Source organism: Anas acuta, chromosome 14 (assembly GCF_963932015.1).
Source record: "Anas acuta chromosome 14, bAnaAcu1.1, whole genome shotgun sequence".
Taxonomy (NCBI): Eukaryota; Metazoa; Chordata; class Aves; order Anseriformes; family Anatidae; genus Anas; species Anas acuta.
In genome coordinates this window covers 7,201,769-7,229,570 of record NC_088992.1, presented here as the reverse complement: position 1 = coordinate 7,229,570, position 27,802 = coordinate 7,201,769, and the positions used below count along the sequence as shown (strand labels likewise).

The following is a 27,802-nucleotide window of genomic DNA, read 5'->3' as shown; positions in this document are numbered from 1 at the left end:
AGATGGCGGCGGCGGGGACGGCAGCGGGCAGGGTGCTGCCCGCCTCGCCCAACTGGTACTGCAGCCGCTGCAGCGACACCAGCGCCGACGGCCGCTTCTTCGGCTTCGCCGCCAGGCACCGCATCTGCCTGCTGGATGTCAGCAGCCCCGCCGCGCCCGCTTTTTATGGTACCGTGGTGAAGCGGGGGGTTTCGCTGCTCCCCCCCGCCTCGCCTCGCCTCACGGGGTGAGGGGGTTTGGGGAGGGGTGAGGGGGCACTGGGGAGGCTCGGGGTGCTCACGGGGCTCGCCTCGGTGTCGCTGCAGGGGAGCTGCTCGGGCACACGGACAGGGTGGGCGCCTTCGCCTTCTGCCGGCACCCCGCGCACGGCGGCCTCTGCGCCAGCGGCTCCGACGATGGCAGCGTGCAGCTGTGGGACGCCGACAGCTTGGGCCCGCTGGCAGAGCACGACCTGCACCAGGTGGGAGTTAAGAAGCCCAAACCCGCCCTTTTATACCTCAGGTCTCACCCCTAAAGGTCAGGGTCTCACCCTAACCCGAGGGAGAATCCCCAGGTGGTGAAGTTAGAAGGGGTGAGTGAACGCTCCCGGGCAGGTTTTTGTCCCAGCCTTAGGTCTGTGGTGTTCTTATAACACCCTCAAGCAGTCATCAGAGCTTTGGGAGCATGCCTGTGCTTGTAGCACGTGCTCAATGCCACTCATCCAGACCCTGCCTGCCTCAAATCTTTCCATCAAGTTATCATCCCGCACAGGACAGGGGTAAGAACGTACACGTGGACAGCTGTTGTGTCTCAGGACGCTGGCAAATCAGTCAAATGTGCAGAAGCCCAAAATAACTGAAAAAGTTTAGAGTTAACCCAACTGATAACTGGGGAGTGCTCACAGTATTTTTTGCTAGTTGTTCACTGTTACACGATTTCTAGGTTGTGAATGAAGGCAGGCTGTTAGAGTATCGTTGTCTGTTTTCCATCCAAAAGAAACCACTGCTAAAGGCACTTCATTTTATTCTGTGCTTTAATTCTTTAAACCACCTACAAAATAAATTCAGTGGCCAAGCATACAAGACAGCTTTAAATGTATTCGTTTGTCTTTCTTCAGAATGCAGTTTCAGCATTGCACTGGTCACCCCTTGTGAAAGATTTGGTTGTATCCGGTGATGAAAAAGGGATAATTGTTTGTTACTGGCATAGCAGAAGTGACAGCCAGCAATTCTTCCCAGAGCCTCGGACAATTTTTTGTCTCACTTGTTCTCCTCATAATGAAAACCTCGTGGCTGTCGGGTAAATATGCTTTGCTTCCCGTTCTTCTGAAAGGTTCTCATTTGGAAATGTTGCTGCACAATTGTAAGGTTATTTTTAAGAGGTTTTGGTGGCTGTTTTTTTCTTCTGGCATACAACAACTTAGAAATAACATTTTGATTAGCAGACGTGCAAGATGTAGAATTCTGTAACAATTCACAGGACCAGGTTTGGTTTGAATCCCTTAAGTTACTGAAAACTCATCTTTCTTGAATAGACTTCACTGGTGTTTATTCTATTGTAACTTACTTCTGAACTATCTGTAGCTTACTATCTGAATAGAGTTGTGTAGTTTTTATTAGGCCATTGTCAATCGTTGCAATTCCCGTCCTTTGCAAACCTGAGACTGTATGGAACCTGAAAGCCCTTTAGACTTCATACAGTTCTCTTGAAGGATAACAAACACAAGAGAAGTAAGGGAATGGAAGTAACTTGTGGTAAAGAAAACATGTTCCTTTTATAAAAGCCACTGTTAATTTTTAAATTTCTGAGAGCTGTATTGCTACTAAATTGGTGTCATTCTTGAAGCCAGATGTGCTGTGTGGTTGCACGTCTTGAAGAGAAGGCAGCTGTATGTATGCCAGTGCTCTGCTTAAGCCAGAGTTGACAGCTATTCTCATATTGCTTGTAAATTGACATCTCTTTTTGTAATACGGAGATAGTGATCCTGTTAAATAGCTTGGCAGTCAGGTTAGATGATATTCCACAAGGATCCAAGAATCTAGTTTTTAATTGAAATCTCTGTTTTTAGCTACAAGGATGGCATGGTGATTGTAATTGACATCAGCAGGAAAAAAGAAATTCTTCATAGGCTAAGAGGTCATGACGATGAAATACATTGTCTGGCCTGGTGCCCTGTGCCAGGTGAAGAAAGGTTACCTGCTTGGCAAGATGAACTCCAAGGTACGTAGAAGTGATTAATAGTTTGTGAAGTGCTTTTTAGTTCACTTAGATGTCCTTCTAGAGAACTGAATTCTTATCCATAGAAAGTCAGTAAGTAGCTAATCAGAGGCAACTGCTGAGTTCAGTTATTTTCTGATACAGAGCAATGTATTTTCAGGTAGTTTTTACAGAGCTTTGAATTTTAGAGTATAATAATTTCACTTCTGTGGTATTTCCTTCAGAAGCAGGTGAAGTTCCAAATGGGGAGCTGAGTCAAGATGCAACCACGAAGAAAGGTTGTTACCTGGCTTCAGGAAGCAAAGATCAGACCATACGAATATGGAGCTGTACTAGAGGCAGAAGTAAGTACAATTAATACTGTGAGATAAACAATAGCAATATGGGGGAAGAGCTAAGTTCAGGTTTCATTTGTAACCCAATAGTTTAAAGCGTGGGGAGTGTACTTAAAGCATCAGATTTACAGGACTTCTTTTTCTGTCAGATTTTGATGTACAAGGTCTAGATGATCCCTTTTGGTTCCATAGGTGTTATGACTTTGAAGTTGCCACCCACAAAGAGAAGAGGTGGAGCTATTGATCCTGCTGTCAAAGAGCGTATTTGGCTGACTGTTCACTGGCCTTGTGGTCGTTCCACAGAAATTGTATCCAGCTCCTTTGGGTAAGTAGGACACACAGCAGTTTGGGTACAGACAGTAACTGTAGGTTAATTTATTCAATACTGAAGGAAGAACTGGGTAGGAAACACTGACTCTCCCATCTTTTTCCTTTGTTGATCTAGCTGGAGACAGGACGGGCCAAGAGTTAAAGTGGGAGTTCAGACTTCTAGAATAGTATTATTTGTCCCATTATTTATCTTATAATCTGAGTATCAACTGCTAATGGTACTGATTGTGGTTTTGCCCATTTAATGGGAGAAAATGGCATGTCAGTCTTCAGTGTGATTAAGTATGGGTATCTATAGGGTCTTGTATATCTGTGTATAGGGACATGTAGCGCATGTGTGTCTAGAGTTAGTATGGCATTACTTTTAATCTTGTAGCGTGTTCACATGTTACCATCAACAACCTGTGTTATTCTTCTGAAGTGAATAATGAAGTATACACTTTAAATTTTACAGAGGAGAACTGCTGCTCTGGGATTTGACCCAACCTGGAAAACGCAAGTGGACACTTCTAGGATCTTCAGAAGGACAAAATCACTCCCGTATTGTGTTCAATCTGTGTTCCGTGAAGCATCAAGACAAAGAGCTGCTTTTTTCCATTTCAATGGATAGAGATGTAAGAACCCATTTTGAAATTAATGTAAAAATAGCAGTGGCTATACAGTATGACTGAGTGAAACTGCCCCTTTTCTGGCTGTATATTTTCTCTTAAAGTGGGTTTATCTCAGCATTTTATAACATGGCTTAAAATTTGTTCTGAGCACAGACTGTGTGTGTTTTTGTTAGTTTGTAAGATCAAGCGTTTACTACCATCATGGACCAAATGATTATCCCCCTCTGGACTTGAATGGTAAACATTAAATAATGAGAGCTTACCATGGTCTTTCTGTGTATGCCACTTTAATGTGGCTTTATTTTCCTTCTTAAATTCATTTATAGTACTGACTTGTACAAGCTGAAGTTTGTTTTTTTGTTGTTTTTGTTTGCCGTTTACAAGCAGCAGAGAGCCTCCTGTTTTGAGGTCAAAAGAGGACCATATTATTAAAGCATAGTCATTTTGTCTGTTCCATTACAGTCTTCCAATTATTACAGCCGTTTGTGATGTACTCCCCTGGGTGGAAATGGCATACATTGTCTTGAATTTGACCCTCTGACTCTTCCCCTCACTTCCTCTCGCTTTGTTTTTTCCGTGTCATATCGGTCACTACATTAACCATTTATTCTTCCTTAAATATTCTTTAGGTGAAGTGCTGGGACCTATCAACTCTTGATTGTAGCTGGACAATGCCCTCGCTTGGGGGATTTGTCTATAGTCTTGCCTTCTCCCCTGTGGACCCAGGCTGCCTTGCCATTGGTGTTGGGGACAGCATGATCCGTGTCTGGAATACTTTGTCCATGAGCAATATCTATGACGTTAAAACCTTCTGGCAAAGCATAAAATCCAAGGTTACAGCAGTAAGTGTGCTTTTGATTCCCTTTTTTTCTTGTCTCTTTTCTTCCTCTTATTCTGTTTTTCTCATTGAAGAATGTCTTTCACTCTGAAAAAGGTTTTTCCCAACCAAATGCATATAAAGCTAATTTATGCGTTTTGTGCTCAATTATTCTGGTATACAGTACATTTTGGAATCAAGCAACACGCTTTTAGACCTTTTCACAGCTCTAGAAACTTCCTCGCGTTTTTGTTTTTATGCGCCTTTGTGATTGTTTCTTGCTTCATCCACGGTTCTTGCTCTGCTGGGAGGTTTATGACATGCACAAAGCCCGACATGGATATCTTCAGGTTGGGTATGACTAGTGATTTGCCAGAGGCTAATCTGGTCTGGTAAAAGGTGGCAGCCTTAAAACATGGTAGTTGTTCTTGTTTGTGCCAAAAGATTTCTCATTGTCCTACAGTATCCCCCATTTCTATTTTTTAATGTAGATATCAAGTAGTATTTTAATGATTTTAGTACCTTTCGTCTTGTCCCAATAACTGATATGGGGAGAGTCTTTGATACTCATTGTGGAGTGATCAAACCAAGTGGCTATAGTTGGAAGAGTGGATATAAGAGACAGTGCTTGCTTATCAGTTTCGATGTTTAACTTTTTGTTTATTACTTAGAAATAAATTGTCTGTGGCTTGTGTAATTTTGGGTTCCTTTCTCATTTTCTTGCAGTTATCGTGGCATCCAACTAAGGAAGGTTGCTTGGCTTTTGGAACAGATGATGGAAAAGTTGGCATATTTGACACCTTTTCCAGCAGGTAAGAAAGAAGCTTTCTAGTTCATTAGTGTCAGATCTTGCTGGTATGTCACTATGCATTAGGTGATATGGTCATTCCTGAGGTATATGTTTGTATTAGGTAAGAGATAGGATTAAATTAAAAGCAGTCAGATGGATTTTCAGTGTATCTTTTCATCTCTTCATTATGTCTGGTAGCTCTTAAGTAACCTTGCTCAAATTGCATAACCATCACCTCTTGGAGGTCATCAGTCAAGGAAAACTTTAACTAGAAAGATGTTATCAGAAAATGAAGAGCAACATGCATGTGCAGTTCATCAAGACAGTTTTGTTCTGTTTCTAGTACTGTCCTACAGAAGGCAGTGTCTATTTTCACCACTGGAATACAGTGCTTTAATTATTTTATTTTCATCTGTATTTCCCTTTGCTGAAATTTGATTACCCCTTCTTCCTTATATTCCTGCCCAGTGCAAAGAACAAGCCACCTCAGATCTCCAGTACTTACCACAAGAAGACTGTGTACACACTAGCCTGGGGGCCTCCAACTCCACCTCTGTCTTCTGGTGAGTCTTGCAATGTCTCGTGACAAAGTAGGACATCTGCACAGAGCCCACAGATGCCATGAAATTGGCACACCATCCTTTGCTTGGTAGCCATCCTTTCAAGCTACTTAGGGTGTGTTCTGCTAGAGGAATCGTTAACAGTTTTGCAAGGGAGCAAAACAATCTGTTCTAGTTTTTGAATTCCGGTAGCTTTAAAGGAAGTAAGTGGGAGTAGAGTACAGCACCTCTGCACTTATCTCAGGGTATTACAAAGAAGTAACTGCATGGGCTCTCTGTAATTGTTTAGGGTCAGATATGGGTTCTGTAGCTCCATAGGTATGTTTCTACCATTCAGACTAAACAGAACAGTGCCAGTAGCTACTCTTATACAGCTTGTTTCTTTTTTCCACTGATCAAGCTTTAAAGGGAGTGTAAATATGTGAAGCGATTGTACTATGGAGATACCTAGAAATAAGGGGTCATTTCAGAGGATTCTATTGTGAGAATTTGTTGCTGCTACATCTCAGGCAATCAAAGCACTTATACAGCTTTTTAAAATAACATTTGATTTATAGTGGGAGTAATTGCTTTTGCTAAGACTAATGAACAACATAATATATTTAGTCATTTCCCCTGTTGAACAGGAGAAGGTGAACAACCCTCTGTAACTTTATATAGCTGTGCTGGAGAAGGTATTGTTTTTCAACACAACCCTTGGAAGCTTAGTGGGGAGGCAAATGACATCAACAAGGTCATCAGAGACACTAATTCAATCAAAGTGAGTATGATTTTGTCTTTTTCTATGGATCTGCAGTAACCGTGTCATAGTTTTTGTAGCCTCCGTGATGAATCTGTAACAAAAAATAAATAAAACCCTTAATCTCTACCCGTGAAACACTTTAGACAGTTTGCGTTTGCCACTGAAAGAGTCTTCTCTTCCCCAGTGTCAACATGGCACATCTGTTCCTGGAACGAGTTACTTACCTTTCTATTTTTCTTTTATAAAGCTGTACATGGCTCTTTAAAATAATTGATTTATACAGAGCTTTCCAGTTTCAACACAGCTGAAGTAATATCCTGAGTGATGTCATAGCTTAGACTGCGTGGTGGGCATGCATGGGTTAACTACCTCAATTTCTCTGGTTCTTTTGTTGCAAACATTGACTTTTTCAGTTTTTAAAATAAACATAGCAGTAAGTAAAGGCATTCATGATTCTGCAGGAGTCTATTTCCTGTTACACTTCTGCTAATGCAGATCAGTTGGTGATAGCTGACCATAACTAGCTCTTTGGTATGATTCAGTCATTTCTTAGTTGAAAGGATAAAGAAAGTGAAGTGGGTTAAGTCTTCAGTTGCTGTAAGACAGCATAAATCAACTGAAGTCAGTCAGACTATATTGATTTATGTCAGCTAGGTTGTAGCTTCATGCTTGAGTAAAAGACTAGCTGGAAGTTAAGAGACTAGTGTCATAAGCAATGAAATAATCATTTTTAGGCATCTAAATCATAGTTGTACTGCAAGTCACTTGCATCCAAACTAGAAAGAATAGGAAGAATTACAGTAAACATTGATTTCTTTTGAAGGGTAGTAGAATTTTCTTAGAAAGTCTGGGGCTTTCTACGGAGCATAAGGAGAATTGAGTGTTAATGTCTTATTGGAATCCAGACAGACTTCCTTTGAGACATTTCACTGAACTGATAAAAATAATCACTGGTTCTTGCATCATTTTGCAGTCCTTCTTAATTGCTTGAGCTTATGTCACTGCTACATCACTCAACCAGCAGTTTTGTGACTTCCATTTTGCAGGGTAATCGTAACTCTGTCCAGTTGCCAGTCTTCTGTTAAATGCATCCAAAAGAGACTTAAGAGTTTGTGTGATTGTTGGTAATAATTGTGTCTTCTTTCCACAGCACAAACTGCCTGCACGTACAGAGATTAGCTGGAAACCAGATGGAAAACTCTTGGCTCTTGGCAATGAAGATGGGTATGTTTTGCTTGTAGGTTAAGGTTCTGTATGTGCTGATCCTGAGTCGAGTCACTCTAGTGAAGCAAAAGTATTTTTGTTATTCTGGTTTGTCTCTTGTTTCATTGCCTGTGTGCCTGAATTGTGATAATACAGCATTCTTTGCTGATGTTTAGTGTAGTTGCTTGTGACATTGAGAATCCACAACATCACGTTAGGTCATTTTTACAAGGATCTACTCTGATTGAAACACGCTTTCTTGTATATTAAACCAGGGTGTGACTTGAATCTGGAAAAGAAAAACTCATTCAGCTATTCTTTTTCATGGATTGTCGTTTTTATGCAGGATAACAACAAGAAAAAATCCCATTTTCACTGACATAAATTTCTTATGTTGCTGTTCTTACATTTCAGGTCAATTGAAATATTTCAGGCTCCAAGCTTGAAGCTGCTCTGCACTATCCAGCAGCATCATAAACTGATTAACGCTATTCGATGGCATCACGAGCATGGGAGCCAGCCAGAGCTGAGTTACTTGATAGCTTCAGGCTCAGTCAATGCCACTATTTATGTGCATAATCTGAAGAGTGTCGTAGGTAATAGATTGCAGATTATATTCCAAGTCTTGGCATCTTGATTTGCTCTATTCCTGGTTTGTATTGCCAGCCATACTTATCATTTTCTTTCTTCTTTCAGAGAACACTTCAGAAAGTCCTTTGACAATAACAGAGCCTTTTCGAACTCTGTCGGGGCACACAGCTAAAATCACAAGTCTTTCGTGGAGTCCCCACCATGAGGGCAGACTGGTATCAGCTTGTTATGATGGCACTGCACAGGTATTGCTCTGCAGCCACTCAGAAATGTATTTGTTTTGCTTTCAAATCATCCATTCTGCAGTATTTTAGAACCCAGCTGAGTGAACAACAAAGCTTTTGTGAACTTAACTTGCTTAATGAGTGCATGTTTTCCCCTGGCAACAATCTCATTCTGGATAGCTGAAAATGAGAGATACATTTTGCCTTATGTTTATTTCTGGTTTTCCTATACGCTGCACAAATGAGAATGTTGCAAAGAAGGCTTTTAGTGCAGACTTATGAGAATTTGTAGAGAGAAGCTGGTCAGTGAATGTGTTTTTGTGCCTCACAAACTGATTTTTAAGTCCAGTTGTTACTGTTTTCGTATTAGCATTTTTGGATCTTTTAAAAAAGAAAGATATTACACAGATCTATCACTGCGAACAAAGCAAGCTCTTGAGTTTTCTCCATTTACCTATCGGTAACTGAAATATATCTGCAGCTCACTAATAGAGAAGATCATAAAATGCAAATCACTGAAGAGGAAATGCAGGGTTTTAAGGGAAGATGAGACTTCTTGAGTAATTGGGTTTCTTTCTGGTTCATAAGGTATGGGATGTTATGAAGGAAGAGCCACTCTGCAACTATCGAGGTCACCAGGGCCGGCTACTGTGTGTGCAGTGGTCACCAGTGGATTCAGATTCTGTTTATACTGGAGCTGATGACTTTTATGTTCACAAGTGGTACATCTCAAAGCAGGAACATACACGGCCACCTCAGGGTAAGTATATTCAAACAAAAGATCCTTTCCTGAAGAGGATGTGGGAGCTGGGAAATAGAGGGTTGCCATGAAATAGTAGTAAAGTTTTTATGTTAAATTCAAGCCTGCCTGCTTACCCCTTCAGGGGTAAACTTTCCAGTTTTAAATAGAGTCGTATCCCTATTGGAAAACTAAATGTTGATTTTGGGAGGCAGACAGCTTGTACACTAAAAATCTCTACAAATAATATGAAAGTAATTTTTGTGACCTTTATAGGCAAAAAAAGTATAGAATTAGAGAAAAAAAGAAGTATCCAACCAAAAGTCAAAGCCAAGAAGAAGAAAAAGCCTATAGGAAAGAGTCCAGCCAAACAGGATCTAAGTGATGTCGTGAATGGAGATGAGAGCGTGAAGGATGTATTGCTAGAGGAAAATGGAGTGTCAGACCATGAAGGAGAAAAAGAAGCTCGGGAGATGGAGTTGCCTGATAAAGTTTCCACACCTGGTAATAATTAAATTGTCTTAGTTTAATGGTTCCCAGACTGCTCAGCCTTCAGGGCATCAGCAAGCTTAGTACTTTCATGCAGGATTTTCTCATAATGTTGTTTTATTGAAGTAGTCCACTTGAAGGAAATAGGAAAGGTGTTCTGAAATCATAATTTTATAAACTAGTTTGGGACTATTTGTCTTTAACTAAGAGATTCTGGACTAGTGAACAAAATTAACCATGTCTTGAAAAAGCATCATTTTTGGTCAGTGTTGCCTTCTGATGATAAGTCTTGTAATGATAGACCTTCATTAGTGCCTTCTGACATCTTCCTTAGCATTCTGACAGTTCTGTAACATTTTCTTCTTATTTACTTTCCCTAAAATACTATTCAGTTCTATGGCAAAGCAAAGCTTATTTTCTTTGTATTTTTAAATTATTATTATTGTTACAGAATGTGTATGTCAGGTATCTTTCTATGGGTTTTTCCTTTTTTAATCACTTTTTAATCACTTAACTCCACAGCATCCAAGGATGTATCTTCATCTGCATCTGAATCTCCATTCAGTTTGTCAAAGCCTTTTGTTACCCAGAAAGCCATTCCCGTGAAAAAAGATCCACCTAAAGAGAAACCAAGTTAGTATGTTTCAGATTGCTTTGATGTGGGACTGCTAGAATGGAGTTTGGCTGTAGCTTCCCTTCTTAATAAGACACCAAATAAGTGGTGAAGAAAGAGAGAATCTCTTAAAATCTCTGTAATGTTTCAGTTTTCTTCTTTTATTTTCCCTGCTTGTCAGGTCAATTGGTGTTTAATGTGGGCTGAGATCCTGCCTTGTAGCTGCTAGTTCTTGTCCAGGCAAGATGGGCAGAAAAATATGCTAAATGATCAGTGTTGAAATGTTAGAATTGTCATAAAAGAGATGCAGGTGGCATTTGAGAATGCACTTTTTATTTTCATATTTAAGGAACAGGGTTGTTGTTGAGTATTTCTGAGAGCTCTGCTGTAAACTTGTAACTGTGCAGCATGGACTAAAATGTGACTGATTTTTCAGTTTTTGATGCCTCTCTGAAGAAGAAGAAGCCTCGCTCTATTCTACCCTTCACCACATCCATGGATCACAGATCAAAAGATGAATTGCATCAGGACTGCTTGAGGCTGGCTACATGTCTGAAAACCAAAGGTATTGATCTTAAACTGCAGCTTCCTCCATCTGATCAACTGGGTAAAATACTTAGGGGGTAACTGCTCCAAAGTATTCAGAAGTAAGTGTCTAAGGACTTGATTTGGACCAGTAGGCATTAACTTTTGAGTATTTTGGCCTTTGTGCAACTGGTTATAGCCTCCTATCTCGCTTCTCCTGAAGTGTTTCAGCATTCTGTAGATGCTGCAGACAAGTTTTGTGTAGGATCCTGTATAGTGGAGGTAGGGGTAAAATTGTCTGTAGAGCTGCAAAGATTTTTTTCACCTTCAGAAGCACAACATGTGCAGGAGAAAATAAGCCATGTGGGAGATGTTTTTATTCTCACGGTGTGATTCCTTAGACTCAGCGAATGCAAGGGAACTTGCTATGTTTGATTTGGAATAAACGTTCTGCTCACACATAGTCCTTCTAATCAAGCTCAGAAACAAATTCTGAGTAATGATCTGTGAATGTGAGCACGTGTTAAATCCCTGTATGTGTAAGAAAGTGGAAGACATGGATATTTGCTATAGTTGAGTGTAGTGGAGCAGAACAGTGACTTGGCAGGTCCTAGTTCCCTGTGTTGTATCAAATCTTGAATGTTCATTCTCTTTATCTGTGTTAGATCATAATGAAGAAGTGTCCCCTGACCTCGGGGATCGTATCCACCTGGGGCTCTTCGCAGACAGAGCTTCTCTGCACAGCATGATTGATGTGGAAGGTAAATGGAATAATGAGACCAATTTGACACTGTCACCGTGACATTCAAGGAGAAAACAGATTAGGAAAAACGCTTGAATTTTCTTTACTGCAGAGCACAGTGTAGGTTTGAGAATGCAGGTCTTTGTGAAGAGAACAAAAGACTTGCTTTTCCCAAACAGTTTTTATGGCTTTCAGATGCAAATCTGCAACGTCTTATGCCAGAACAAATTCATTTTTGCCAATGTATTTTGCCATGGTGAATAACACTGTTGCATTCACGCCGATAGGTAACTAGGAAGTGTGTTTACTTCAAACAGGAAAATATCACTTGGAGAATGGACATCCTGAGCTCTATCAGCAGCTCATGTTGTGGAAAGGAGATATGAAGGGCGTCCTCCAGGCAGCTGCTGAGAGGGGAGAACTGACAGACCAGCTGGTAGCAATCTCGCCTATGGGTATGTTTGTTCTTGTAACACATAAGTAGGTTGAATTAGCTGCTAAGGGTCACTGCATTATGATTTCATGAGTTGGAAACTCATGTTTTTTCTGGATTGGAAAGAAGTTGCTTCTTTAACTGCATGATGACAAAAGTCAAACGCAAATCCTGCTTATGACAGAGGAAAAAGACCTGGATGTTCCCACAAGCACCCTTAGGTTGCTGTAGCAGAAAATAAAGTTATTTCCTTTGGGACTTCTCAGAGGAGCAGGCATTACTTACAAGGATAAAGTTGGTACTTTGATATATGTAGCAGTCCCTCTGGCTTGCTGTTGGTTTAAATACCTTTTTGTGATATTGAAGTCTTACAGTTGTGTTCAAGTCCAAGCTTTTACCTGTCCCGTTTCCTCAGTAGTTGTATTAGAATGATTAAAAAACAACAACAAAAACACTAATATGGGGCAGAGAAAAGTTACATGTTGAAGAAACTAGTGATTATGTCAATCTTGCAGGAATTCTTTCAGTCTTAAAACTTTGCATGTAAATTGTATTGCTTTTTCTTTTGCAGTTGGATATCAGGCTTGGGTTTGGACAGTAGAAGCCTTTGCAAAGCAGCTGTGCTTTCAGGAGCAATATGTGAAAGCTGCCTCCCATCTCCTGTCCATCCATAAAGTATATGAGGCTGTTGAGCTCCTGAAAGTGAATCATTTTTACAGGTTGTTGTATATTTATGTTTAGATTTTTCTTATTTCTGGTGGGGTACATTTCCTTTGATGGTTGTGGGTTACAGCCATTGTGCTGTAACATCTGCACTGTGGGAGCTGCATGAGAGTATTTACAGAGAAGTTACCAAGTCTACATACAAGTATGATGTAAAAAAATACCTGCTGCGCTACATATTAATGCTTAAGACACGATAACTGAAAAAGAATAGAATAAAACAACATAGTTCTTGTTTATTCTGAATTAAAACATTTTCTGTAGAATGTTCCCCATGGTGGATTGTGTAGCCAGATACAGGTATTAGTATTCTGGAGCTTCTCAAAGTGTTGGGTGCTTTTTAAATAAGATAGGATCTCAGATGTAATGGCATTGGTTTTCTGATCTAATAAGACCAGTTTTCTTTTTTGATCTTGGACATAAAATACTTGAGGCAGTTACTTTTTAAGTGCAAGATAAACTTCCCTTACAAAAGGAGGAGGTATTTGTTTTTTATACAGTCAATCAACTTTTCTGTACGGTTTCTCTTATGTGCATTAGGGAAGCAATTGTAATTGCTAAGGCCAGGTTGCGTCCAGAAGATCCAATTCTGAAGGATCTCTACACCAGTTGGGCAGCTCTGTTAGAGAAAGATGGTCATTATTCCATGGCTGCCAAATGGTAAGTGTTACTGGTAAGAAGACAGAATTGTTTTAATACCTGAAACGCTTGACTTTTTAGCAGTAGGATCTGATGACTGGCGTGTTCATTATTTGTCTAAGGTGCTTTCTGAGGCTGATCTCACTAGACTGACTCCCTGTAGTGCAGTATGAAAAGAAGCACCAGAGGGCAGTTCAGAGCAGAAGGCCCAAATTCCATACTATAGTGCAGCCACCTCTTCTCAGAGACATTAGTGGAAGTCCTGGAAAACTCATCTAGCCAAGACTAAAATTAAGATGTATGCAAAAAATCTGTGTGAGCATTCTAACCTTTCCACTGGAAATATGCAGTGCAACAATTGACTTGAGTTTCTTGTTGCCTTAGCTAACATCCTAATCAGTGGGTCTCCCTCCTCTAATTAGAATGTTTCAAATTTGTGACTACCAAAATTACTAATTATGATTGAAATATATTGGCTTGGACTACTGTAGTGGATTTGCTTGATGTTGATTGTAGCTCTGGCATTTTTGGAGTGTTTATACTTCTGAAAAGATTCACCTGGAATCTGGACAATGCACTAATTTCTGTCTCTTGAATCTGTTTATTGTATTACTCTTCTAAGCCATGCATGGCGTGTGTACCACCATCCAGACTAGTAGGATGTGTCACTTTCCCTCTGGAGCTTTGCATTGGATCAGGCACCTCTGTCTCTAGCAACCTTTTTTAAAGCAAAGTGATGAGAACTCTGACTCCTTGTGGAAAATAAAGGTTTATCTTCATTTGTAAGTTTGTGCTAGAACTATTGCAATGCAATTTCTAAGTGGTATCTTAGTACTAACCTGAGATCAATTTGCTTGTATCTCTTCAGTTATTTGGGAGCTTCCTCACCCTATGATGCAGTTAAGGTGTTGGCAAAAAAGGGGGATGTGACATCCCTTAAAGCTGCTGCTGAGCTTGCTCTGGTATCTGGAGAGGAGGAATTGTCGGCAAGTTTGTCTTTCAGATGTGCCCAAGAGCTGCTGTTATCCAGAAACTGGGTTGGAGCTCAGGAGGTCCTTCAACAACAGAAAACATTATTTGTGAGTCTGGTTCTTTCCTTTCCACTTCATTTTAGCATTGTCTCTCTCCAGATTAACTTGATGAACTTTGCACCTCTGCCCATATATTAACAATCCACAGGAAGCCCTGAATGAGTTTTGCCTCAAAATAATTGGTAAAAGTTTGTGCGATAATACTTAAATAAATAAATGCATATTTGCAGAGGAAAAGGACATGTGGTGGAGAGGCACATAGGCTCTGTGCATATTAGGTATGTAAGAGAGGTAGTGGAGGTTTTTCTGTGGTTTTTTTTCTTTTTTTTTGTTAATGATGTATTGCATTTTCTTACTCAGATTCATTTTAATTTATTTATTATCAGTACATAATACTAATCAGAAGAAAGAGGTAAAAGAAGGTGTTCAGTGTCATTCAAGTCATTCAGAATGAACGTGCTCACTGTAACTCCATCTGCTATTACAGGTTTAATCCAGGAATTCATTGTTGTATGGATTGTGAAGCAGAAGGTTACTTTAACTCATTTTGAGGCTTCCTTCTGACCTTAGAGCCTCTCAGTCTGTCAGTACTTTTCTTTGGTAGCTGCTGTTGTGAAGCACCATCACGAGCAAGCTGCTACTAGCCACGTTTTTAACTTTGACCACTTCTGTAGTCAGTAAGGGATTGTTTTTCATTTTGCAACAGCTCAATGCTTTTTTTTTTTCCCTCTTTTTAAAGGGGCAAAGACTTGTTTTCTGCCTCAACGAACTGCTTTGCAAGTGCCTTAGTGAAAGAAATCCCTGTAACCGAAAGAGCCCTGTGCCTCCCTGTTACCACAGCTGGGAGCTGAACAGAGACGCTTCATTTTTTGACATGGTGATAGAAGTGTGGCAGAAGGAGCTGGGCATGAACACCACTGAAAAAGCCACATGTGCACAGGAGCAGCTACGGAGTATTGAGCATCCTCCTTCTACCAGCAACACCCACCCAAAACAGGTAATTGGACTGGATCTGTATAGACACTAAGCCTCGCTACGGCACGTGCAGTAAAACACAGACATATTGTGGTGCTGGGTGAGCTGTTTCCAGGGGACTGCTTCCTGCATCCTGCTAAAAGATGAGGTTATAGTCAGAGAGGTAAATGATAGGCACCTGTGGCAGCTTCCATATCTACCAGTTTGTTTCTGCACAGGGTAAGAACTCACGTATGGCGTCAGTGGTGAGCACTGAGAGCGCTGACGTGCTGGCTGGGTGGGACTGACTGGCATAGCTGACTATTCTCAGCAGTGATACGGGGTTTTGTGTAGAACTGTCAGGAGAAGCAGGAGTGCTTGTCAAAATATCCTGGAGTTCAGAAAGTCTGGTCATAAACTGGTGCTCCTGCAGCTCTCTGACCTCAGTGAGTCACTGACTTTTGATGTACAAATTAGTAGGACACATGCAAGCACAGTGGCAAGTCATGTAAAAGCGCTCTGATTTCCTACATAAAGGAAACTATGTAAATTGCATCATTGTGAAAATTGCTTTTGAGTCAGTCATGTGCTTCTGGACTTTTCTATAATGGTTTTAACCAGTGAGTCATTCATGCTTAGCAGTAAAATTATTCATTGTGCTCTCTGCTGCTTCCTCTAGGTGCTTTTCCATATCTCCCATGACCTGACCCTTGCAGCACTGAGCTATCAGGCTGCTGCTTGGAATGAAGCAGTGAAAAGTATTCTTGGTGCTGTGACCCGCAGCTACGATGCTGGCAATTTTACGTTGATGCAAGAGCTTTGCAGTATCTTCCTTCCTGAAGGTAAGGCTTTTCTGGTACACCTCCTGGCACTGACAAACAAGAGGACCTTCAGAGCTACGTGCCCATTTTTATTACTAGGCATAGTATCAGGAGTAAAATATTCCTATATATAAAGAAACCTGTGACTTTCGGAAGCGTACTGCTCCCACGCTGAGTTTAATTGTCTATGGAATTGGGGTGGTGCAAGGGCCACTGGGAGATGAAAATTCCTGATTGGAAGGAAGCTCAGCAACATCACTCAGTGTTGGTAACCTTAGAAATCCAGCATGCTCTGATCCATAAGGGCGATGGGCACACGGGAAAGCTGTGTTCCTCTCATAGTTAACAAATCATCTGGACTGTTCCTCTCTTTCTCCTCCAAAGCATGTCATGCATTTCCCCTGCAGCTCTTGATCTTATAATCTATTTGTAATCCTTTTTTTTTGGTCATTATTAGGTTGTGAGAACCTGAGAGACAAACTGGACAGCACAAATTCTCAAAGCATGGCTGCTTGCAGAAGTTTAGAGGGCTTCGCAGCTTATGGACTGCTGTATGACCTGTGGTGGAACCCACCCAAAGATTCCACGGTCTTGCAAAAGACTGATTTGGATCCTGTGCTGTGTCCCAGTGAAGAGCCACCTCTTGAACAGAGTTCCGTATCAGGTCCCTCCTCTCCTGAAGATACTCCTGATCAAACTTCAACTAAGATGGATGAAAATCTCAGCAGTACAACTGAATTTCAGAGATGTGAGCCAGAAAGTGACTCGAGAACTAGCTCAGTCGATTTGGTAGACAGACAGTCAAAACTGAATGGCTGCAAAGTGCTTCTTTCAGAAGCGACTGCTGCTTTACAGAACACGCAGAGAGATATAGCTGAGGTCCAGCAGATTTTAGCAGACATGATACACCAGCATCAGCAGCAGAGGAACAATCTCCAGGAAAGCACAAATGGAAGCATCCAGGAAGGCAACGTGCCGCAGAGTTCAGAGAATGAATCAGATAAACCAAGCTCTGACAAGAGCCAGATAAATGGGTAAGCTTTCAGAACATGAACAAAGGGTTTGAAAGGTGTTGCTTTTTTTGTTTGTGCAGTGGGTTTCTTGTTTAGCTCAGCTGCCCTCTGATCTCAAGCTCATTGCCCAGGGACACTTTAATACTACTGCTCAGAAGTTTTGCATATCCCAGGGGCACCACCACATGCATGAATTTAACACAGCTCAACAACTTTCTGATGCACAGGCTGTGTTGATACAGTGAGTAAGCAGAGCAACTTGAAAAAGGGGAGGATAATGAAAAGGACAAACCGTGATCTAACAGTGCTGTCTCTTTGCTGAACAATTATTTGGGACTTCAGCAAGAAAGAACTAAAGGGTGTGCATAACGCTTGTCTAACGCTCCTGTGCTCTGACTACAGTAGGGAGGCTGTGTGGTCATTTAAGCCAAACAGTAATTCATTACATTACACCTGCTCTTTTCTTGACAGTAAAGATGAAGTAAAGGAAACAATTACCCTCCCTGAGCTAACAAAGCGACTTCTAGAAGCAAAGCAGAAACTAGCAGAATTTCCAGACAGTTTAAAGGTAAGTTTTCAGAAGAGGTAGTATGGTTCTGAAAGAAGACAGTCTTCTCATAAGGGCAGTCTTACCATATAATCCTCCCCCCCCCCTTATGCATGGGCCTTATGCATAAAAACTTATGTTTTTTTTTTTTAACATAAGGTAAGGAGCAGTGACTTTGTGCCACGGTTGCACTCTAGGTTTGTAAGACAAAGATGTCTTACTCTGCTGTCTAAGTGCTAGTGTAAATACAGGCTGGCTCACGTACATGAGCAGGATCATCCTCCTTTTCACTGAATTGATGCTATGGCAACTTTGAGAGTTAACAGGTCTCCATGCTGTTGGAGAGTGCAGATAAAGCTTCTCAATGGGATATCCTGACTGAAACTTTCTGATGTATTTTAGAAGTAATCCCTTGATTTTTCTATGTTTGCAAAAACAGGTTTGATAGTTGAGTTTTGAATGTCAAGTATAAAATGACCTGTATTGATCAGAAACTGCTGAAACCACACCATGTGCTGCAAAACCATGTCTCCTTGTCTGCCTTGTCCCCTCTCTTCTCTAGTCTGTAAGATAACTAAAGGCGCTATCACTGTGATTACCTAAGGCAGCAAACTTGCTTAAATGTGCTAATGTCCTAGAAGAACAGGAAAAAAAATCCATCTGACTCCTGACTGTCTCTTACAAGGCTACTGTAAAGCGGTTTTTAGAGCTGGCTGCTTGAATGTATTGAACTATTCTAACCGAAAGAGCAGACATCACTTTACCTTTTTTTATTCTTCCAGTTCTATCCCTTCCCTGACGTGCTGGAGTGTTGCCTTGTACTCCTTCACATCGGATCCCAGTGTCCTCCTGAACTCCGTGAACAGGCATTGGATCTCCTCCGGAAACATGGTAGTGCTAACGTTTACAAGAAGGCTGGTGGGAAGTTCTTGACATGACGTTTTGAGACCAGGCACAGCTCCTTAGAGCTATCCTCAATTGCTTAACACCAATTAACACCGCCAAGGCTGTTCTTCCTTCAACTGAAGGTTTGTTTCTATGGATGTGGTTATTGATGACTACGGTTTTGGAAAAAAATACAAAAAAATCAAGTTTATATACAGACGCTCATGGTCATCGACTACTACTAAAGAGACTGTTAGAGAACTGAAAAGCAGTAGATTGTGGCCTTGAAACGGTAGAGGATTTTTGTATTATCTTTTTTTATTTGTTGAAAGTTAAGCCAAGGAAAGCTCTTGGAATTTATGTTTAAGAGAAACAGTTTTGAGCAACTATATCAGTCTTTCAGCAGAGGAAGAATAGGAGCCACCCTCCAGAAAAAAATAATGGTTCCTTTAGGTAGTCTGACCCTCCAACCAGTATTGTTCTTAGGAGCATTGTGAATTTTTCCCTCCTCTAAATAAAGTCTTCTACAAGCAGGAATTGGCATTTAATTTGATGAATATAAATTGATGTCAACCAAGGGTGAGTGCATTTAAAAACAAGTCTTTTTGTTGTTTTAAGTACAGCATAAATTGAACATGCTAGATAGAGCAAGTATTGTGTGCTATGACTTAAACCGTGTGGAATGAAGCCAGGTATACAAGTTAAAAGGGAAGGCAAGAGTTGTTACAGTTGATTCCAGCATAACTGGCAAGAGATAAGGGACTTTTCCAGGTCAGGAAAAGCAGAAGTACCTGTTCCTGAAACTGTTTGTGCCTAAACTTTTTTTTTCAACTATAGCAAGGGTAAAATAAGGTACTAGTAAGTTCTGTAAAGGTGCTGTTAACTTACGTGTCTAAAGTGATCCCAGATTATGGAGCCTGGAACATGCAACATACTGACCAGTCTTAGAGCCTACTTAAGGTTTCTCCCATCTTAACATAAAAACTAACTCTTCCTGAAAAAGCAAGCCTGTGAAAGCCTTAGTGAATATAGCATCTTAGTAATTTCTAGAAGCAACTTAAGTACAGCAGAAAAAAAAAGTCACTGTATAGGAGGACATAGATTTAGAAAGTTGGTAAACAAAAAATTTCTCTTAAAAAAAAATTATGATCAGGAACTGTTCTAGATTCACGTAGTCAGAACACAGACTTGACACTGATACATTTCCTGCTTCAAGGCAAGTACAACATCAAAACAGTTCAAATAGCAGTAGACAGAAGTAAGGGGTTATACAAAAAGAGATGAATCCACCTGCAGAATAAGCTGGTGATTCAGATTTGCTTAAATTCTCTACCATGCATTTAAAAACCAGGAGGGGGAGCTACTGCTTAACCAAACAGCTCTCCTATTAAGCAAAACAAGTAGTCAAGATGAAGCAGTAGAACTTCACAGGAGCAAAATGGATTTGTCACTTCAAGTGGCTAAGCTGTGCTGAAATAGGCCATAGTACTGCTTCCTGTGCTGACAGAAAAGTAAAAAGGGAATGAGTACATTTAAACTCAAAATTACTGTATAGTGGCTGACAAAAGTTAAAAGCTGATTTTATTAAGAACTACTACGGCAGCATATCATAAAGAGTAAAAGAAGGAAGAAACTTGAGCATCTTCCCTCTTTAGGATGCAGGTAGCACTAATTCAGCTTACAAATCCTCAATTCTGAGGAATTTTAGTACTTGATGGAAAATCCAAAACAAAGCCTGTTTTAAAAAAATTTATTTTACAAAAGTTAAAAACAAGTACTATTTACAACCATTTTAAATACCAGCTCTAAACCGTCGCTCCTAAGTAAGAGTTAAGCTTGTTTAAAATGCATTTTACGTTTAAGATTTTTTTTTTTAAAAAAAGAAATGCCATTACAGAGCTGTTGGGGAAGAAAAAACTATTATAGAATGGCTTGCGTTTTAAAAGTCAGAATCCCATACTCTTCTTCCATCCTCTAGCTGCTTTTCAGCTGTTTATAATGAAAAGGAAGGAAGCTACTTTGTCGCTTGTTAAGCATATAGTAAAACTGGGGACTGGAGGAGTAGGGGAGAAGAGGGACAAGCGTTTACCCATCTGCTGAACTAGCTGTGGTAGAACAAGAAGAATAAAATTTGTAGGTCTAGCTGAAGAAGACTGAAGTCAGAATATTGGTCCTGTCAAGAGGTCCTCGAGCAAAGGTTAACTTAATCTACTTCCAGAACAGTTTATTAATGCCTGTAAGAACTAAGCCAAAGCTCAGCATGAGTCAAACCTGTACCACACAGAATTAGAAACTATGGAGCGGATCAAATAAATTCCAGTAATATCCATCCCCAGTGTTGTTAAAGCAAATCTCTGAATAGTTTTAGCTGCAAGGATCATTTTTAATGTTATCCTTTCCGAAACCTCCACAGTGATCAAAGGGAACAGTTTCCACAGGCTATACAAAGATAAAAGAAGCGAACCATGAGGTGAAGCTGTGACCCTCACAACATGCAGAAGTTTTAAAATAAGCTTTCTAAAGCACAATTTGCAAATTCATGTGCATGTCTATGTCCGATTTCATTGGATTTCCAGACCCTTAGCTTTACTGGATATTCTACTCTGAAGTCTTCCTTGCAGATTCTGTACAGTATAAAGAGGGAAAAAAAGAGGTATACACAGTAGTTGGTGTCTTTTGCCCTTCGTATTAAAAAGATGGCAAATCACAAATGCTGGCATTAGGAATTCAGTCAACTCTCTCCTTCTGGTTTTCAAATGAAGATGCAGCTCTTCATTCAGCAAAACTGAAGGCCTTCTGCAGACTGTGTACTTTAGATGCCCTTTGAAACACGCTTAGGGAAAATAGTTGAGGACAGCAGCTGCCAATACAGTAATCATGTCCTGCTGAGGTGTACCCACTTGTCATGGCTGCATGTTGTTGATAATAGCCAAAATACTCATTTTTTCTTGGGCTGAGTCCACATCTTCATTTTGTTTCTGAGCCACTCCTGTGCCAAGGCCATACAACCGCCCACAATACTTTGCATCATCGATTGTATCTTCAAAAAACAACTGCAGAGGGGAGAAAAAAAAAAAAAGAGGCACAATTAAACAGTTCCTGTTCCTTCCTAAACTGGAAAGCACCTAGCCTTAATCAAGGAGTTTGTCTGAAGTCAGCCACCTCTAGGATTCAGCTAGGGAAGTAAAATAAGGACTGGAAAGAAGTATGAATGGAAAAAGTGTGTGCAAATATCAACACTTCCTGTTACTGACATTTTGAAGTGTGCCAGCCACAAGGCTCAAACAAAAACCAAAAACGCCAACGACATCAGTTCTATTGGCACTGATGGATAGGGACTGGAAAAAGAACCAGAAAGAAGAGTAACGCACTACCTCCTTCATTCTGAAGAATGCCATTCCTGTGAGAAGAGAATCTGATCCTGCCTGGTGCTGTCGTCCAATTCGCTGCAAATCCAGCTGATCTGCCACCTCTTGAAGGCCGCCCTGCAGTGAAAACAGACCAGACTGTTTTGTACAAGCCCTGTCTTACCAAGATTGCCACACTTCTCCAAAACACAAGTTCCCAGCAACACACATGCCAACTGTGAGTGAACTCAAATGGTGACAACCAATCAAGAATGTAAATATACTCTGCCTAGATTTAGGTAGCTTGCTTTCCTGCTGCAGATACTCGAGATGACTGTGGGTATATATTCAGAGATTACAAATGCTGCACCTTTCCCACCCTTTCCTGAAACAAGGCTGTGATTCAGTAGATAAATTACTTTCTACCCTCTGAGTGTCTACCAGATAATGAAGTCATGCAGTAGTTCACGCGAAACAAAATGCCCCACCCTGCATAGGAAAGAATAAAGGATACTGAATTACAGCCGTCCTCTGAAATTAGAGATACACAAGGTTATGCAAAAGTCCCCTACATGATAAACATACTGGTATGCTTAAAACTGGGAAGGCAGCATCTGCTAGATACAAACTTAGCCTAGGTGTGTATGTATGGCTATTCGCTTTGATACGCACTCCAGTTTAGAGATGGTATGGGTAGCAGTTCTGTCATTTGCCTTACTGTCTGTTTGCAGCACTGATATCTATCTATCCGTCGCTTGTTTGCTGGGGAGATGCCAGTACCTTGAGGTTTTTGCAGCTCTTCATTAAGTACTTCACATCGTAGATAGATGGAAAGAAAAGGTTCAAGATATGGAAAAACTCGTGTTCCTCTTCTGGCAACCTGGAATCTGTCAACAACTTCACCATGTAGCCAAAGTCATAACCACTAAAACCAAAAACATACAGGAACTAGATAAACAGGCAGCACCTGTACTCATCCGTACTAATACCACATTTTTCACAAGAAAGTAGTTTTCAGTAGTTTGGAGTTTGCTTTCTAATACCCTATAGTTTTCAAACCTTAACATAATCTGATATTCATAAAACTCCAGGCAACATGGAAAAGCAGAAAACCCTCTGAGGAAACCCTCTGAGCATCAGTGATCACCTCCAACCTACCTGTGAAACGACAGCCATTTCACACTGTCACTAAGGACGACCCCTGAAGTCATGAGCAACTCAGCAAAATGTAGGGTATCAATCCCTTCTTCTTCGTGCTTCTGGAACTGCAGCCCAGAGCTTGCGAGGAGGTCTATGGAATCCTGAGAGTACATATCTTCCCTGAAGGAGAAAAGCAGCTTTTTCAGAAAAATTCCCCACCCACTGCATTTTGAAAAACTGGAGTGACCATTAGGCTGTCTCTCCACATCTGTGTCTCTAGACAATTCATATCACATCACTTTCAATATCATCACTGCACCTTCCTAAATATGTAACAAGCTAATCTGCAATCTTAACTGGATTGCAGTTGAGATTTACACTCCCTTTAACAAGATTCATTCCCTTTAACAGATACGACAATTCCACCGTTTTTTCTTTAGATGCCAGTTTATATTTTAGCATGGATCTGCAGAGAGATTTTCCTTTTCGCTGCAAACAGTATATCCATTTCTTTTTAGCAGAAAGAGATAGATTTAATTGTTTAAATGATTACATAATATATAGAGACAGGTAGATACAGAAAGTGTACAAAGCTTAAGGCACACAGAATTACTGGGCACAGGCTATTTAACAAGGGAAAGGGTATTAAGGACAGCATTTTAGCATGGCTTTGACTTCCAGAAATATTGCAACTCCTGTCATGCCAAAAATAGGGCCCCATTAAATCAGTATTAGCATCTGAATTGTTATTGCCCAAAACCAACCACTGATGACGAACATACAGGCTTCTGCATTTCCCAAAGACAAGCACCACTTCGGCAGCAGAGAGCAGACTACTCCCTAGAAGACTTACGTGAGGTTGAATTTGAAGTTAAACTGCCAGGTGTTGATCCCAGAAGGATATTCTCCTTTCTCATTTGTGAAAGTGAGGCCCAGCTGGATAATTTTCAGAAGGTCAACATTGCACCGAAGGAGCTGATACTGATAATCGATGGAGCTGCGGAATTCACCAATCGGCCTTACAACAACCCCTGGAAACTCCGTGTCCTGGGAAAGAAAAGCAAATCTTATTTCATCACTTGTTCCACTAGGAGTATGTTCAATTCCACACTTGCAGGTCTCAATACTGTATTCTGTGACTTCTATAAGAATCACTTATTTTTAATCCTGTTTCATATTCTATTATGGATATTAAAAACTGTTACAAGTGTCCTATCATTTCCACCTACTATACGGAAACTGTTTTTTTTTAGGCAGTGATTGTGTACCATCTTTGCTGAAACCCAAACTTTTAGACTATTTTTACTCTTAGATTACATCACATAACTTCTACAGCATACACGAAAACTTTCATAAAGAACACAGTCCTGCATATCTTACAACATTTTCCTGCCCAACATCTTTTTGTGTCAACTCCTACAACACAGCTAATAAAACAGGTGATAAACAGTCTTGATGAGATGAAACAGAACAACAACTGAAGTGAAAGCTCATTTCCTATCAGTGTATGGCAACAAAAGATTCTATTTATTTGCACAACTTTGTTCTACATTGGATTTTACAGACTCTGAAGGGACGTGTATTATTATGCCACACTTTTATAACGGACTTGTCACATCTTTACGTTCAGTATCCCCAGCCAAAGTTGGCATAACTTACAGTACATCACTAAGAATACGTATGTAACTGACCAGCTCCTGCCAAGTGAACAGAGGCTATTAAGAGCAGAGATTCCTCCCAACTGGAGGATATTCTGGTCTTCTTAAATAAAACTTCCTGGAACACACCATCTTATCTACAACCAGAACATTTTTCTTCCACAAGAACCAACATCTGACCACACCAAGAAGAGGCACTCCTGCTAATGCGCTGTCACTGGCACGTTTCTTGTCCTACAGTTCTGCGTCAGTTTCCATAGCCAAAAGGGGAAGGAAATTCAAAGGACAAATAGGGCAGCAGAACACTAAAGACTTTGTACATCTGACCCGTTCACTTTCTGTTCCATAAACTAACACACTGAATGACTAAATATTAAATTAATTCAGCTGTTTCAGGTGCTCTCTTTCTTCCCTGCCTATCAATCAATAGGAACAGAACACTGCACATGCACCACGTTCTGGAAACGAACATAAACAGTTTTCTGGTTTTTCACCACTTCTAGTCTAGTCAGATCAGGAACAGGGCAAATCATTTCTTGCCCAAGAACCAGCTTATTCCCCTTCCCCACCCAAAATCCCTTCGCTGAGACAAATAGGTCAAGTATGAAACATTTACCATCGCAATGTAGCTGTAACTTAGCACGATCTCCCGAATCTTCCTCATCTCCTCTTCCAGGTTGTTTGCCCATACTTCGCAGATAACCTGGCTGTTCTCTGCAGGGGCTGCTGGCATCTTGCAGCAACCAGGGCAAGGACAGCTGACAAACTCCGATGGCAGGGCAGAGCTGCAAGCTGTGCGATCTGATCAGTGTGCTGTGATAAATAGGAAGAAGAAACGGTGTTTTACGTGAACAAAGATCTACGTGAAGGAAGCAGCGATCCGGCAGAGCAGCTCACGGCTCTGTTTGCACCTCCCGACAGCCCGCGTGAAGTTTATTGGAGGATTTGGGGGGTTTTAGGAGCCTGCAGACAGGGCGAAGGAGAAGCTGCGGGGGACACAGGTAACAGCGCAGCTCCCGGAGCCCCTCACCCCAACCCACCCCGGGCTGAGGCACCCGGCAGGCCGCTGGGCGAGGCCCGGCCTCACCCTGAGGCAGAGCCGGGCCCCAACCGGGCCCTGCCGCCCCCACAGCGCGGTTACGGCCCCGGGAGCGCCTCGGGGCGGCCCCGCGCCACCCGCCCGGCCCCGGGGGGAAGCTCCCGGGACAGGCCCGGGGGGGCTGCGGGGAGCTCAGGCAGGGCCGGGGGGGCTCCGGGGGGGCTCCGGGGGGGCTCCGGGGGGTCCCTGAGGCGCTCTGAGGGGTCCCAGCCCCCCCCCTTCCCCCTTCCCCCTCCCCCCGCCGCTACCTGCCCGGAAGCCGGGGCCGGGCCTGTGGCGCCCCGCGCAGGCGCACTCAGGGCCTCCCGCCGGGGCTTTAAGGCGGGATTTCCGCCTCGCCCTCCTGCGGGTCTCGCGAGAAGCGCTGGGGAAAGCCGAGGGGAGCGGGCGCGCGCGCGCCGCAACGTGCCCTGTGCCGCGCGCCCGCCGCGCGCGCGCCTGTAGGGGAGGGGAGTCGGGAGGGAGGAGCGCCGCGCGGGGAGCTGTGCGCATGCGCAAAGCCGCTGCCCTTGGGCTGAGGGGATGCCGCGGCTCCTCCCCCTCAGGCTGGCGATGGACTCGCCCGGCGCTCACAGAGCGCGGAGCTTGGGCGAGTCCAAAGGGTGCGGGTGGGGGGGGGGGAGCTGCGGGCCTTTGTCACCCGGCCCGACCCTGCCCTGCCAGCGCCGCCTCGCCTCAGCGGTCTCTGTTCCGCCCCGTGTGGCAGCGCTCAGCTGCTCCTGCCCCAGACACGTTATTTAAGTCCCATTAACACCAAAACTTCCCCAAAACGGCCCGACACGGCTTCTGGTGTCACGCAGCTGCCAGCACCGCTGCTTTGCGGGCTGATGGCAGATCCGTGATTGATCTGGAAGGTTCCCTGGTCACAGCGCTGCCATCGGATTGCCTCACCCTCAGGCTGCCAGCCTCCCCGGGCAGGGTTGCGTCTGTTAAAAACAGATTATATTCCTCATAGTGCTGCAGAATTACTTCTGCCCACCCTTCGGGGTCAGCTGGAAGCCTTCACTGACTCAGCTGCCTGCTTACCAATCAGATAAATAAAAGTACCTGGAAAAAATACATAAATCTTGGTATCTCTCGCACTCCAGGCACAGTTCAGTCTCCCAGATTTAGCATTCATGCCTCAGCAGAAACATAGATGTAAAAGGAGAGGGTTTTTTCTGGACGCTGCTCTCTATCAAGCGACCTTGATGCTGTCAGCATCTTCTGAGCTGTGTTTTGATGCCACGTTTATCTCTGTAGGCGATAGTTCCCATTTTGCCTCCTCAGCTCAGAACTTCACTCAGGTTGTGCAAGTCACGCAACATGCTAAATTGGCAGAAAGTTATCACCTTTAACACAGAGAAGTTATTTTATGAAGTGTCTGATCAAAAAAGCGTTTCTACTAAGAGAAAATCAGAACTTTGTGCGTTCCTCAGAGCTGAGCCTTGGCAGGGATTGCATTAACTGGAGGGTTTCTGGTGACGGTACCAGTTTAAGGCCCAGGCTAACCAACAGAAGCAGCTTTCAGGTTACTGCTGACCTGCACAAGACCCAGACTTGCAGCAGCAGGTAAATGAAGTTTACATCCTTATGACTAATGCTCTAATCTGTCTGTTACTACTGGGCATAAATCTTTCAGATATAACCCGTGTCTGAATTGAACAGAGGTTAAAAAAGAACACTGAGGTCTGTGAAATTCACGGGCTTATCACAGTCTTTAGCATATTGGATGAACAGCCCTCCCAGTGCAAGATCAAGTCCAAAAAAAGGACGGGACAGCGTTCATTCTCCTGAGATGCCATTTCCCACTTCCTCCTCGGTACATGTGCAAATAGTTTGGAGGAATTGCGTTGCTCCCTGTTGAGTCTGCTGTCTACAGTAAATAACAATTAGTAGCAACAGCTGAGAACTAAAAAAACTCCCCACCAGGGAATTGATGCTATGACTCAAGAGAAAGTGGCAATGAAAACAGCAAAGCTTCTAAATCTGAAATGAAACAGCAGCAAACATGTACCATACTGAT

General features: G+C 42.1%; 2 protein-coding genes across 3 annotated transcripts; one reads left to right on the top strand and one right to left on the bottom strand.

Moving 5' to 3' along the window:
• The first annotated feature begins 2 nt into the window (after positions 1-2).
• On the top strand, positions 3-19,090 carry GEMIN5 (gem nuclear organelle associated protein 5). 2 transcript variants are annotated; one of them, XM_068698230.1, is made up of 28 exons: positions 3-168; positions 306-460; positions 1,097-1,278; positions 2,048-2,199; positions 2,424-2,540; positions 2,724-2,856; positions 3,316-3,475; positions 4,102-4,314; positions 5,016-5,101; positions 5,548-5,642; positions 6,266-6,399; positions 7,532-7,605; positions 7,999-8,180; positions 8,281-8,420; positions 8,988-9,159; positions 9,415-9,642; positions 10,150-10,260; positions 10,677-10,805; positions 11,431-11,526; positions 11,825-11,962; positions 12,512-12,659; positions 13,204-13,323; positions 14,171-14,381; positions 15,073-15,330; positions 15,967-16,129; positions 16,566-17,142; positions 17,593-17,689; positions 18,451-19,090. In XM_068698230.1, exons 1-28 carry the CDS (start codon positions 3-5, stop codon positions 18,604-18,606), a joined length of 4,593 nt encoding a protein of 1,530 aa, XP_068554331.1. In that variant the 3' UTR covers positions 18,607-19,090. The 2 variants fall into 2 exon arrangements, with proteins under 2 accessions (XP_068554331.1, XP_068554329.1); XM_068698228.1 differs by having other exon boundaries at positions 2,421-2,540.
• A 1,197-nt stretch (positions 19,091-20,287) lies between these two features.
• Positions 20,288-26,202, bottom strand: CNOT8 (CCR4-NOT transcription complex subunit 8). The gene is made up of 7 exons (XM_068698236.1): positions 26,046-26,202; positions 25,315-25,516; positions 23,894-24,087; positions 23,059-23,220; positions 22,681-22,825; positions 21,928-22,038; positions 20,288-21,606 (listed from the first exon to the last, which is right to left on the bottom strand). The coding sequence occupies exons 2-7, from the start codon at positions 25,429-25,431 to the stop codon at positions 21,457-21,459; spliced, it is 879 nt and encodes a 292-aa protein (XP_068554337.1). The 5' UTR covers positions 25,432-25,516; positions 26,046-26,202; the 3' UTR covers positions 20,288-21,456.
• Positions 26,203-27,802: the final 1,600 nt, after the last annotated feature.